Raw genomic sequence first — 12952 nt, 5'->3', positions numbered from 1 at the left:
ACTGGGTATGGTCTGCTCAGGGCTATTTACTCAAATTTGAGAACTGCAGGATTATGTACCTCCCTTTCTTTTAATTCACGGTTATAATTTTCCAAACACTGATTTGATTCCAGACATGGTTAAATGTGACGAGATAGTTTGGGCTTTAAAAAGAGAGAGAGAGAGAGAGGCTCAGAATCCACTAATCACTCCGCATTACAGCTACACCTGCCTGGGCTCACGGCCAGCAGAAATTATTCCTGGGACTGACTTTTACCATGGGAAGTGCTGTCATATTTTCATAAGGGACCATGACACGTTCAACACCTACATTTCATTTTTATAATACGCTTTCTTGCTTCAAAGAACATAGCCGAAAATTATCTCATAGGTTGTTTTGGGTGACGTTTTTAACAGACGATGCTTTCTATCACTATTTTCTAGGACATACTAAGATAGCTTGTGACAGGGTTCAAATAAATTCTCCCTTAAAACCACTTAACAGGCCGACACATCTAACTACTTATTAATGATCTGAACTGAGAGGCATCAGAAATGGATCTGCATTAACTGAACAAATGCGGGAACCGGTCTCGGGAGTCATGTACAGATGAAGCTAATTGCATCGCAATATTAAGGTCCCCCTGAAGAGTTTATCTCAACACCAAATGATTCAGTTCAATATTCCACTTCTAATCAGGATCCCCATAACTTCTAAAAAAGCAATTATTGCACTAATAAATGACATCCTATTATCTGTTCAAATTTCCTGCACATAAAGTTGATTAAAACTGGGGCATTAAAATACGTATCATCTCAGACACAAAATTCTTTGCTTATGTGCTGTTAATATATGCTAAAAACCACGTCGATACCAGCCTAACAGAAAAGTTATGAGGGGATACTTTTTGGAATACTGTGTTCAAGGAAGAGGGAGATGAAATTATGCTTTGTCACCTGGGGATCTTCTCAGGTCTGAGAACGCTAAGGGCGATTACGCCAACGTTTAGCCAAAGCCACCGTTCTCAACAAAATGATGCCCCACTTAGGCTGCAAAGAAGTTTTTTGGTTTGGTTTTGTTTTTCCAGGTGTGCGCTCATTTGAGTGGCCTGAAAATAACTTTGAAACCAATTTAATCCTCACTGTGTGGGTTTTCTTGATTCCTAAAAAGAACTAAAACACCATAAGCCCGCAGAAAACCGTATGTAGGAAGTGTTGGGAAGCGTGTGGGCTTTGCTGCCAGATGACCCTGGCTTTGGATCCCTCTTCTGCCAGTAATTTAACGGCCATGCAGTTTTCCTTACTTCTCTGAGCCCTCGTATCTCTTTCATGAAAACGCAGACCATCCTCAAATTCCTGTGGGCGAAAGGGAGGTAATGCTCGCAACTTGCCTGGCACCCAGTAAGCGCTCAGCAAGTAAGAGCCAACCCCTACCTCTCCACCACCCTCCCCCCCCACACAACATTTCTTTCCATCTTCCTTAATCGAGGGCAGCGGTTCTTAACCAGCATCGGTTTTGCCCCACAAGAGACATTTTGTCTCCAGACAGTGTGGCTGTCATAACTGGGGGCCGCGACTGGCATTTAGTGGGTAGAGGCCAGGGATGCTTCTAAACATGCGACAATGCACGAGCCTGCCCTGCTCCGCTCCCCTACCCCCAATGAATTCTCTGGCCCAATTTATAAATAGTGCTGAGTTTGAAGAGCCCTGATCTAGGGTAAGGATGCTCCCTGTGCGGAGGCTTTAGGACGAAGCAGTGGGGCAGCAGATAAGATGATCTCCCACAGCGCCGGAGAATCGGGCCTGGCATCCCAGCTGACAGAAGGCATAACCCAAGTGCCTAACTCTGCCACATACGAGCAGTCCCTTTAGCTTCCGGAACCTCAGCTTCCCTGATCTGGAAAGTGGACACAGCAAGCATACTTACTACACAGCAGGGTTTCCAATTTGTGAACTCTACACAAAATACAAACACAAAAATAATAGCTAACACTTACTTCTCAGAGTATTTGGGAAAAGATGGGTTAAGTCCGATCTTAAGAACGCGACTAACAGAGCCCCTGGGTGGCTCGGCTGGTTGAGCGTCTGACTCCTGATTAAGGCTCAAGTCATGATCTCACGGTTTGTGAGTTCGAGGCCCACGTTGGGCTCTGCACTGACAGCATGGAGCTGCTTGGGATTCTCTCTCTTCCTCTCTCTCTCGGCCCCTCACCCACTCACACCCACTCACTCACACTCTCAAAATAAATACTTAAAAAAAAGAATGTGACTCATATGGTTACCTGAGAAAATGACAAGGAACGTCTCTAGAGTCTGGTCAAATATTAACATTGCGACAATATTAATAGCTAACCTTTGTGCAGCATGTACTATGAGCCAGCCACTGCCCCCATTAGGTTCTAGGCATATTCCATATATTAACTCATTTGACCCTAGGAGATAGGCAGACTATTGCATCTTTACAGGCAGGAAACCAGGGGCACTGTGGTTATGTTCAAGACCACACAGATGAGAACCCAGGAGCAGGGATTAGAAGGCAAATGGTCTGGGGTTCAGGAGGAGTGTTCAACCCAGGTGTTGGCGGAAGACAGGGACATCCTTATGACCACACAGAAGTCCTTCGGCAAGAGGCTGGCACATCCCTGTCAGCGAGTTTCAGAATATATAGACTACGTCTAAGACGGACACACAGTTGTCCCAGCATAAGGACCCAAAGTAAAACTGGAAATCTAAAAGAGAAAGCAGCTAAGGGTACAGAAATAATGCCCTCTTTTCTTTCCAGTCAGAGCAATAAAGTAGGAAAGTCCCCCAGAAGCAAACACAGGAATTAGAAGGTACACACACACACACACACACACACACACACACACACACACACACACAGACACCCCTCCCACATCTTCCCTGCTGAGAAACCAACCCCCAGCAGGCTGAATGGCAGCAGCTAAAACCGAGGTTCCAGAGGCCTTTGGCAGTGCTCCAAGGGCGTGTTTCTACACACTGTCAGGAGCAGTAACTCAGGCCAAATGTGGCCTGCTCAACTGCCAGATTTGGGGGCTGGCGGTGGGGGATGGAGGGGACAGCTCTGGACGCCCCGCCCCTAAGTTGGTTTTCTCTCTTGCCAGCAGGCCATATGTACTCCTTTAACCAAAGCTTAACTGGCACAAGAATGAAACCAACATCCAAAATTCTAAAGCTGTGCCACAGCCCCCTCAGTCATTGTCTACTGACTTCTAGAAGCAGGAGGACAGTGAACTCCTTTCCGGCACCTTCTAGTTCACTAATAGGAAGATATTGTTAGTGCCGGGGATAAGCATAGCACCATCATCAGGTCAAAAGGGTGCACTTGGGTGGCATTTTAAAAGATTCTGGAGTTTCCACATGGAATTAAGCTTATGGAGATGCTGTAACTGTTGTGTTTTTTCTTTTGTAAGTGATTTTTCAAAATTTCTTGAGAAGAATGAGAGGTGCAAAGTGTTTGAATTGTGGTTCCTAAAAAAGAAATTGCTGAAGAAAACTTGAAAGAACAATGAAATTTTCCCCAATCTTCCAACTCTGAGCGGTCCCCAAGCTCAGGTCTTTTTTGGATATTATTTCCTTCAAGGGAACTTTCCATCTTTACAGATAAGTCAAGGCATGTGACGGGAAGTGTGAAATCTGAAGCCAGCCTGTCTGGGTTCAAATCCTAATTCTGCTACTTACTATGTGACTGTGAGGGAGCAGCTTGACCTCTCTGAGCTTCTATTTCTCCTTGTAGAAAATGCGAGTGTGCCCCTCATCGGATCACTGTGGGCGTCAGATGATAAACCATTGTGAAGGGACGCAATGACACGCACAAGCGCCAGGTCGGTCACACGTCAGTGTTACACAGTAGAAGTACCACCATCAAGGATCACGCTTGGGCTGGTGAATCTCAGCGTTGTTCACCTTGGACTCTCGTCTTGATTCGCTGACCCTCGCCTCCACTTTCCTTTCCCAAATGGCCATCCCTCCTTCCAAAAGAGATTCTTGAAAGCCAGGACACGTGAAGCAGTATGTGTCAGCGTTGTTGCCTTATGCTCTCTCTGAACAGTCCCTTCCTTCCCAGCCTCTCGGGCATTAAGCCAAAGTGCCACTACGGTCCTCTCTTCATGGGTTTCCCGGCCCACCCGCAGTCCCCACGCAGAGGACCCCCGGAAACCGCTTCTTCACGCCCCGCTCAGGGCTCCTCAGTGCCTGAAAGAGCGCCCAGTACACAGGAGGGACTCAATGAACGTCAGTTGAAAAAAAAAACGAGTGAAAGAATGAACTCTGCACAGAAATTCTTCCACGCGGCACCAAGATAACAAACGATGATTCTTGTGGCCGGTTCGGCGGTTATCCGCCAACAAGCGCGTATTACCTGGCGGTGGGACTTGAGATGTGTTTGCACTCCCGCCACCCCGCGTGCTTGCTTGTGACAAGAGTGTGAAGGAGAGCAGGGATTATCATCATTATCTGTTTTTTCCCCTCCATTAGTCACAGGAGGAAACTGAAGCACAGAGAAGTTAAGTGACTTAGCCAAGGTCACACGGCTGGGCCATGGCTTGATCCAGAATGGGCCTGCTGAATCCACATACAGACTTACTCTAAACGAGACACAAAGCTACTTGTTTCTATTCTAAGCCGTTTTATTAACGTGTTGATGTTTTAGGACAAGGTCAGCAAGCTTTTTCTGAAAAGGGCCAGGTAGTAAATATTTTCGGTCTTGTGGACCATATGGTCTCCGTCACAGCGATTCAACTCTGCCACTGTAGGGAGAAGGGAGCACTAGACAAGACGTAAATGAACAGGCGTGGTATGTACCAATAAAACATTATTTAGAAAAGCATATTCCGAGCCAGATTTGGCTTAGTTTCCTGACCCCTGTTTTAACATAAAGGAAATTAAAACTATCCCTTCTTATGGTAACTGTACATGTTACTATAAAATCCATGCTTTCCTTTGCTTCCAGGGTAAAGATAGAGTATGACAGCCATATGTCACAGAGATGTGGGAAATATTTTAAGGATGCTAACGCTATAGAGCATACAGTATTTATATGCACTATAAATGTGTAAGGTCTGCACATTTCCTTCAAAACTAACCTCATGTACACATTTTTATTAGTTAGGGAGGTCAATATGTCTATCATAAATACATTTTAAAATTCCTTCCTACATATTCTCTCCACTGGGATTATTTATCGTGGCTTGTTCCCTGGCCCCGAGCCAGGCAGAATATGGGAGTTTTAATACCTTTAATCCATTACATGGATTTTTTTTTTTTAGAGCTCCATAAGACAAAATAAAATGCACTCTCATGGTCATATATGCAATAAACCTGATATGCCACTTAATATTTCATGCCCCATTTTATATTTCAGTTGTGACGGTCCCCAGCTTTCAACATGCACCATGACATATTTTCAGCCATCTTTTTGCTCTGATTTTGTGTGTTTGTTTAGAAAATGAACAGATCACAAACAACAAATCTTAATGGACTCTGAGGGGTGACTTACTGCTCCCTAATATTCTGAAGGGGCACTGAAATGACTGTTCGCTGACGTAGGCCACCCAGTTCCTTGCAATGTGAACTGGTCACGTTTATTTTTATTAGGCCATGCTACACTGCATTGACAAGGAGGTGTACATTTATTTTTATGGCTTGTCGTATGGTAAGTGGTCTCCAAAGATGGCCTGGTCAATGAGCCACACCTCCAGGAATCCACACCAACGCGTAAGACCCTTCCTCTTGAATCTGAGCTATTACTCTGATTTCATTCCGATCAACAGAAAGTGGCAAGAGTGATGCTGTGTTACACATAAGGCCAGACCCTAAGAAGCCTGGCAGCTTCCATATGGGTTTCCTGGAATGTTTATTCTAGAGGAAGCCAGGTACGGAGCCCCGTGACCACCGTGCTGTAAGGGAGCCCATGTGGTGAGAGAGATGCCATGGCAGCCTCCAGCCGTTGCTGCGATGTCAGCTGCGGAAGCGGACATGTGAATGGAGAAGGCTTCTGGAACATCCACCGGGGTCAAACCCATAGACAAGTCTAACCTCAGTCACTTCTTCTTATTTTTTTTTTTAAGTTTATTTATTTATTTTTGAGAGACAGAGAGCACAAGCAGGAGAGGGAGAGAAGGAGAGACAGAATCCCAAGCAGGCTCCGTGCCATCAGTGTGGAGCCCGATGTAGGGCTCGAACTCATGAACTGTGAGATCGTGACTGAGCCGAAACCAAGAGTCGGAAGCTCAACTGACTGCACCACCTAGGTGCCCCAGCCTCAGTCGCTTCTGACTGCAGCCACATGCAGGACCCCAAGAGAGACAGAACCTTGAAAGTTAATAATAAATTGTGTCTTAAGCTACACAGTATTGAGTTGGTCTGTTACATAGCAACACGTTAATTCTATAATTATTAATTAAAGATTATTTTGGGGGGGCGCGCCTGGGTGGCTCAGTTAGTTAAGTGACTGACTCTGGCTCAGGTCATGATCTCGTGGTCCGTGAGTTTGAGCCCCGCGTCGGACTCTGTGCCGACAGCTTAGAGCCTGGAGCCTGCTTCACATTCTGTGTCTCCCTCTCTCTGCCCCTCCCCTGCTCATGCTCGGTCTGTCTCTCTCTTTCTCTCAAAAATAAATAAACATTAAAAAAATATTTTTAAAGATTATTTTGGTGGAGCCACAAAGAACCCGCAGAAAGACTCATTTCAACTCTTTTAGAATCTGGTAGACAATAATTTGACATGGACTGTATACTTTGCATGCATTCCTGCCAGATACAAGAGCAATGGACTAATTCCATCTAAAAAATAATGAAGAAGTTCTGCATAAAAGGAGTATGCTAAATGCTCAGCTACATATTCCAAGACAGTAATGATTAAAATATCATAGAACAAGGCCCTTTAAAATTGTTTTTAGGGGCGCCTGGGTGGCTCGGTCGGTTAAGTGTCCAACTTCGGCTCAGGTCAGGATCTCACGGTCCGTGAGTTCGAGCCCCGCGTCGGGCTCTGTGCTGACAGCTCAGAGCCTGGAGCCTGTTTAAGATTCTGTGTCTCCCTCTCTCTCTGCTCCTCCCCTGTTCATGCTCTGTCTCTCTCTGTCTCAAAAATAAAATAAACATTAAAAAAAATTAAAAAAATAAATAAGTTTGTTTTTAAAAGTTGGCTGTAATGCAATGTGTCTTCCCCCCTCCTCCCAAACTGCTTATAAAGCTCATTCATATCCACCTGAGCCCACATGTGAACACCACCTGCCTATCACCTGCACACACCCTCTTTTATTTTGAGATGCAGATGTCTGCTTATAGGGCCGTTGTATTTTTATTTGTTCCTCCAGGGGACAGATTGAATTCTCCTCCCCACACTGGACATTGCCGTTCAAAATAACAGCAAAAGACTTGCAGGTAATGGGCTATAATACTCACTTGATACTCACTAAAGGAGGGTTTAGATCACTTGCTCTCTGTTACCTTTCGCGAAACATCTGTTTCATATGAGCCAGTTAAAAGTGCATACATCTGTAAATAATAAGCCTGTGTGTGCACATAATTTAATGAATTAGGACATAAAAAGGAATTGAACAGTAGGGGCACAGCAATTAGAGTAACTGCCCATTTTGTTAAAAATGTATTGTTTCCAGCTTTCACTTGGAAACCCTTTTATTATTCTGTGGGTTCTGAGGCTTCCAACCTTCTTATTGCCCCTTCCTGCAAAGCACATAGGAGTTTACTTTGCATAGTTGGCAGAGGGAAGGCAACCCACATAATGCAAAGCCGGGATGGGAACTTGCAACTGGCTCGCTTCTACTTGGGAGACCGGAGTTGGGTACCTGATCTAGTCTGTGCCTGGGAACTCTCATCGGTAAAATGGTGCGATAACAGGGCTTCCCAGATGACATCGTTCATTCTGTGTACTTGGCAGGCAGTAAGAGCTTCATCAATAATAATTATGATGATGGTGGTTTTGCATTCTAATGAAAATCCATCACAACTTGTGCCCAGGTCCAGGGAACAAACCTCGTTCAAAAGTTTCTCTCGATTGTTAATCTGGTCTTATGTCTATTTACCTTCATCATTTCTAGGGATCGACAATAAAAAGGGGGGAGGAGGGACCATGTCCTGGTTAACAGGAGGGACCATCAGAAAATCTGCTTCTCGGATATCAAAACGAACGCCAGAAGCCCAAGGAAATATCCTGTGCCCATTCAGGCCAGTTTTCTGGCTAACGCGTTCATAAGTGCTCGCCATAACCGCCAACCTGAACTTCCCAAGTTTTGACAGCTCCCTGGAAGTTTACCTTCAGGTGTTCTGAGTGACACTAAAACATACAAATGTATCAAGGCAGAAACCATTTGGGATGTTCTGAATTGTAAGTTTGCTACTACTGAACTATTCTCAGCTTAGTTCCTGAGCACCTACTGTGTGCCAGGCACCAGGTTGCAAAGCAGAGCACACATACATGAGCAGAAGAAGGTCCTCCTGGGAGAGACAGGATGGCATTTTCTAGAACACATGGTGAGCCTTCCACAGAGTGTGGCCGGTTCCTCTCTGCCTCCCTTAAGTTTAAGACGTTTCAACTGAGTTGAAAGTAGCTTGGAAATGTTGGAAGATACTCTGTCCATTTGAAAGTCAACAAGGACACAGGAGCACAGGAATAGAATGTGATGCCACAGTGATGTGATGACTGCAAGAAATATAATTGAAGTCCAGCCCACTGGGATTCTGTGAAAATCCTGGTTTAGCTCTGTAAAATGTTAGTAAAGTAAGTGCTATGCATTTGCCAGGCCCCAGGAAAAATAGTTCCACCCAGAAGGAAAACACGTTAAACAATGACTGAAATCCCCACCCTCTGGTATTCTGTTTACATTCTCCTGCAGTCTATTTACCCTCTACATAAAGAGATAATTAAAGCTCCTTAATAGCAATAGGAAAGAAGAATAATGGCGAAAGGGAAAGAAAGAGAACAAATATTGAAAAAATATTAATGGCTGGAGTATACAGAGCTGCGTTGTTCAATACAGTAGCCACTAGCCACGTGTAGGTATTGAAACCTTAACAGATTAAAATTAAATAAAATAAAAAATTCAGTTCCTCAGATATATGAGGCCCATATCCAGTGCCACACAAGGCTGGCGGCTACTATACTGGGCAACACAGAACTACAGATCATTTCCATCACTCTAGCAAGTTCTGGACAGTGCTGATATCTAGTACACTCAAACGGCGGTGTGCTTGACCATATCCACCGACTTAACCACAGTTAATTGAGTACTGACCAGGTACTAAGTACCATACTAGGACTGGAAAACAGAAGGACACAATATCTCATCCCCAAAACGTCCCAGGTTAGTAAGGGAGCCTAGTCAATAAAACAAAACAGAAACACACACACACACACACACACACACACACACACACAGGAGAAATGGGTAGAAACACAGAAAACAAACTGGTAACTTTAATTGTGCATATGGTAGTGAGTATCCAAGTACTTCCCATAAAATCTTTTGAGCTTTTCTGTGTTAAAAAAGTTTTTCAGGGGCGCCTGGGTGGCGCAGTCGGTTAAGCGTCCGACTTCAGCCAGGTCACGATCTCGCGGTCCGCAAGTTCGAGCCCCGCGTCGGGCTCTGGGCTGATGGCTCAGAGCCTGAAGCCTGTTTCCGATTCTGTGTCTCCCTCTCTCTCTGCCCCTCCCCCGTTCATGCTCTGTCTCTCTCTGTCCCAAAACTAAATAAACGTTGAAAAAAAATTAAAAAAAAAAAAAAGTTTTTCATAAGAAAGTAAGGGGGAAGGTATCTATTTACTGAATATTACCTATCAGGTACTTTAAATACACTCTTATCTAAGTCTAGGGTAAGCTTGCAAGGTAAGCATTGTGGATCCATTTTAGAGATGGAACAACTGAGGGGACTGGAGCTCTAGCTTCCACAGCCGAGGCAGCGCATGGAGAATGCCCAACTCCACCATGTGACACACTGCATAGGACCACGCCGTGCCCCCCGAACACGTGACAGCACCTTACAGGTTCCATTCAGAACCTACTGCTTGACTTCTAGTAAGTCACTTCAATGCATCCATCTGTCTCCATTTCCTCAAAATATGTAATTCAGTAACAATTAGATTTCAAACAAACAAAAACAGGTAGAACATGGCTTATAAAAATCCAAAACAGAGAGCAATACACTTCAGATATCACTGAAATCACTGATATAAGAGCATTATGGGAGAGGCTAACAACCGTCATAATTATTTATATAATAAATAATGTAGAGGGTCTTAGGTTTGGGACCCTCCAAAGAAAACAGATACTTTAAAACAGGCGGCGAATTCCAAAAGGGCAATTTAACTTCATCCTCTCTTAGGAAGCTTCCCCCCACCCTGCACCCCGCTTTTTTTTTTAAGTAACAGATGATATAATAGTGATCCTTAACTATGAGGCATCCCCAGCAGGAATCATTAGCAGTGGTCTCTAGAGGAGGGTTACAGGTGAACTTGGAGAAGACGCAAAGCCTCATTTCTCATCTCTCACCTTCCTGCGATTCCCCGGTAAACACAAGACTCAAGCAGACCCTGACTCCTGTGAGGGACGGAGGGAGGGAAGGGGCCAATGCAGAATTCAGCCACAAACAGGATGGGACACGGGACAAAAGAGGCCGTGGCTGCTATCAGAGAAATAACGCAGTCAGAGGAACTCACGCGAGTTACGGCTCCTTACTTCTCTCTTTTCTACATCTCCCCCACGCCAAAACCGTCCGGGGCCCCTTCTCGGGTTTATCAGGGCATAGAACACGTTCCAGGAGTTCTTCACGCAGCTGATGCAGGTGACAGGCCGAAACTGGGAGTCAGTCCACACAGACGATGGGGAAAAGCCCTTCCGTGGTTTCAGCCTCAGCCCTACAACTTACTGTGTGACTTCAGACCCACTCCTCACCTTCTCTGAGGCACAACTGCCTCTCCTGTAAAACGAGGAGCATCGTACCTTCCACGCTGGATCAGCGGCGAGGGCCGACTGGCGAGAAGGCATCGACAGGCGGCAGAGGAGAACCGTGGAAAACGTGTAACCAGCCAAAAACCGACAAACGAGAACCCCTCCGTGGTGCTTCAGTGCAGTCTCTATCGTCAGAAGACAATCGTTTCTTTCTTATCAGAAGGCACGCGTGTGACGATCGCTATGGGGAACGGAGGATGGCCGCACTTCCTCTGTCACTGCCCCGTCGAGAGGCAGAGTTTGGGGATGCGGGCTGGCCCCGGTGTCTGCTTCGCCCACAGAGGCGCGAGTGGCTCCGTGCCAGCTCTGGATCTGGCCCTTCAGAGGACTGGGGGCTTCCGCTTCCTCCCTCCCTCTCCGATCATCGCTGCCCTGCTGGGACAAGCACGAGCCACGTGCAGCCGCTCGAGTCGACAGGCCCAGCTGAGCTCCCTGCCAACGAGAGCGACGCGGACCGCCAGCCAGGGGAGTGAGCCTGCCGGGACTTGGAGAGACGCAGGCCTCAGCTGACAGCGTGTGGAGCAGAAGACCTGCCCAGCTGAGCCCGGTCCGTCTACAGACTAATGAGATAATAAATTGTTAGGCCACTAAGTTTCGGGGGCGACTTGGCACGGAGCAGGAAGTCATGGGAACAATGATCGAGAGAGAAGCGATCGTTTTCTTAAAAGCCAGTCTAATCAGACCCACCCCAAAAGAATATCATTTAGTAAACACTCCGGAAATATCCACATAAGGGTCTTCCAGAAGCAACTTTGTAAGGTACGCGCTCATTCCAGCGCTCCCTACACCACGTTTGGAAATTACCCGTGAGGCCTCCACTCGGGAGAACCTCTTGCCTGCTCCCGTGGCAAAGATGTTCCACCCGCCCGATCCCTCACCTGCAGCGGCGGTGGTTCTCGGGGGTGTTTCAGTTCTTTCCGTGATCAGACTCACGTTCAAAGTCCCGAGGAGATACTTGTGTTGGTGTTATAGAAGAGGGTTGTGTCACAGGGACTTGTGTATGCAATTTCTCCAGACATTAGGAGTCCAGAGAGAGCAGGGACAGGGTAGGAATCATGTTGGTGTCACCCAGAGAACATATCAAGGAGCCTGGGACATGGCAGACAACCCAAGAGCTGTTTGGTGAGTGACCCCACAAGATCGAATCCACCGGTGAGCAATGAAAACGGACTGTACCCCTGACAGCATCTCTGGGTGAAGTCGCACTGTGACAGTTTCATAGGTGACAAGGCTCCCCTGTAAAAGTCGGTCCTCTGTAGTAAATCTGGGGGCTTGGTAAATGGATGCCACCGAATCAGGGCCCGTGTTACCCAAATGGTGACACAAACGGGACGGACTGTGACCCAGGTTATGAGCCACAGACAGAGGAACCTTTTCGTCAAGGAAAAGAGGTACCAACTAAAAAAGCAGGTTCGCGGGGGCGCCTGGGTGGCGCAGTCGGTTAAGCGTCCGACTTCAGCCAGGTCACGATCTCACGGTCCGGGAGTTCGAGCCCCGCATCAGGCTCTGGGCTGATGGCTCAGAGCCTGGAGCCTGTTTCCGATTCTGTGTCTCCCTCTCTCTCTGCCCCTACCCCGTTCAGGCTCTGTCTCTCTCTGTCCCAAAAATAAATAAACATTGAAAAAAAAAAAAATTAAAAAAAAAAAAAAAAAAAAAAAAAAAAGCAGGTTCGCTATGAGCAGAGACACGTGAGCCACAGGTGTCATGCTGGAGTCAGAGCACAAGTCTACTCCGTGGCTTCTGTTACGTTTTCTGGGCGAGAATAGACTCCTCATTTACATGAGCTCTGATCTTTCTACAAATCCTGCACCGTAGACATCATTATTCCCATTTCATAGCTGTGTAAATCGATCCTGGGTCAAGGCGGGCTACTTTCATTATCTCAGACCATCGGGCAGTGGCAGGGAATACAGGTGGAGAGGTACATGGGAGGGTACGAGATGTGAGTGGGCACTCAGAGCAGAAGCAGTAAAACTTTCAGAGAGTG

At 46.3% G+C, this 12952-nt stretch overlaps 1 protein-coding gene across 11 annotated transcripts in view; it reads right to left on the bottom strand.

The window, feature by feature from the left end:
- RARB (retinoic acid receptor beta) overlaps positions 1-12952 on the bottom strand; it is an 876710-nt gene that overhangs the window by 153069 nt on the left and 710689 nt on the right. The window contains exon 1 of one of the 11 annotated variants that reach the window (XM_045436333.1): positions 10909-11246. The exons of 8 other annotated variants lie outside the window; for them this stretch is intronic. In XM_045436333.1, the coding sequence (XP_045292289.1) occupies positions 10909-10951 (43 nt within the window). In that variant the 5' untranslated portion in view covers positions 10952-11246. Of the gene's footprint in view, positions 1-7376; positions 7387-10908; positions 11247-12952 lie in introns of those variants that run through there. 2 more of the 11 variants (XM_045436334.1, XM_045436338.1) reach the window with 2 other exon arrangements.

Source organism: Leopardus geoffroyi, chromosome C2 (genome assembly GCF_018350155.1).
Source record: "Leopardus geoffroyi isolate Oge1 chromosome C2, O.geoffroyi_Oge1_pat1.0, whole genome shotgun sequence".
NCBI lineage: Eukaryota > Metazoa > Chordata > Mammalia > Carnivora > Felidae > Leopardus > Leopardus geoffroyi.
This window is presented reverse-complemented; position numbering and strand designations above follow the sequence as displayed.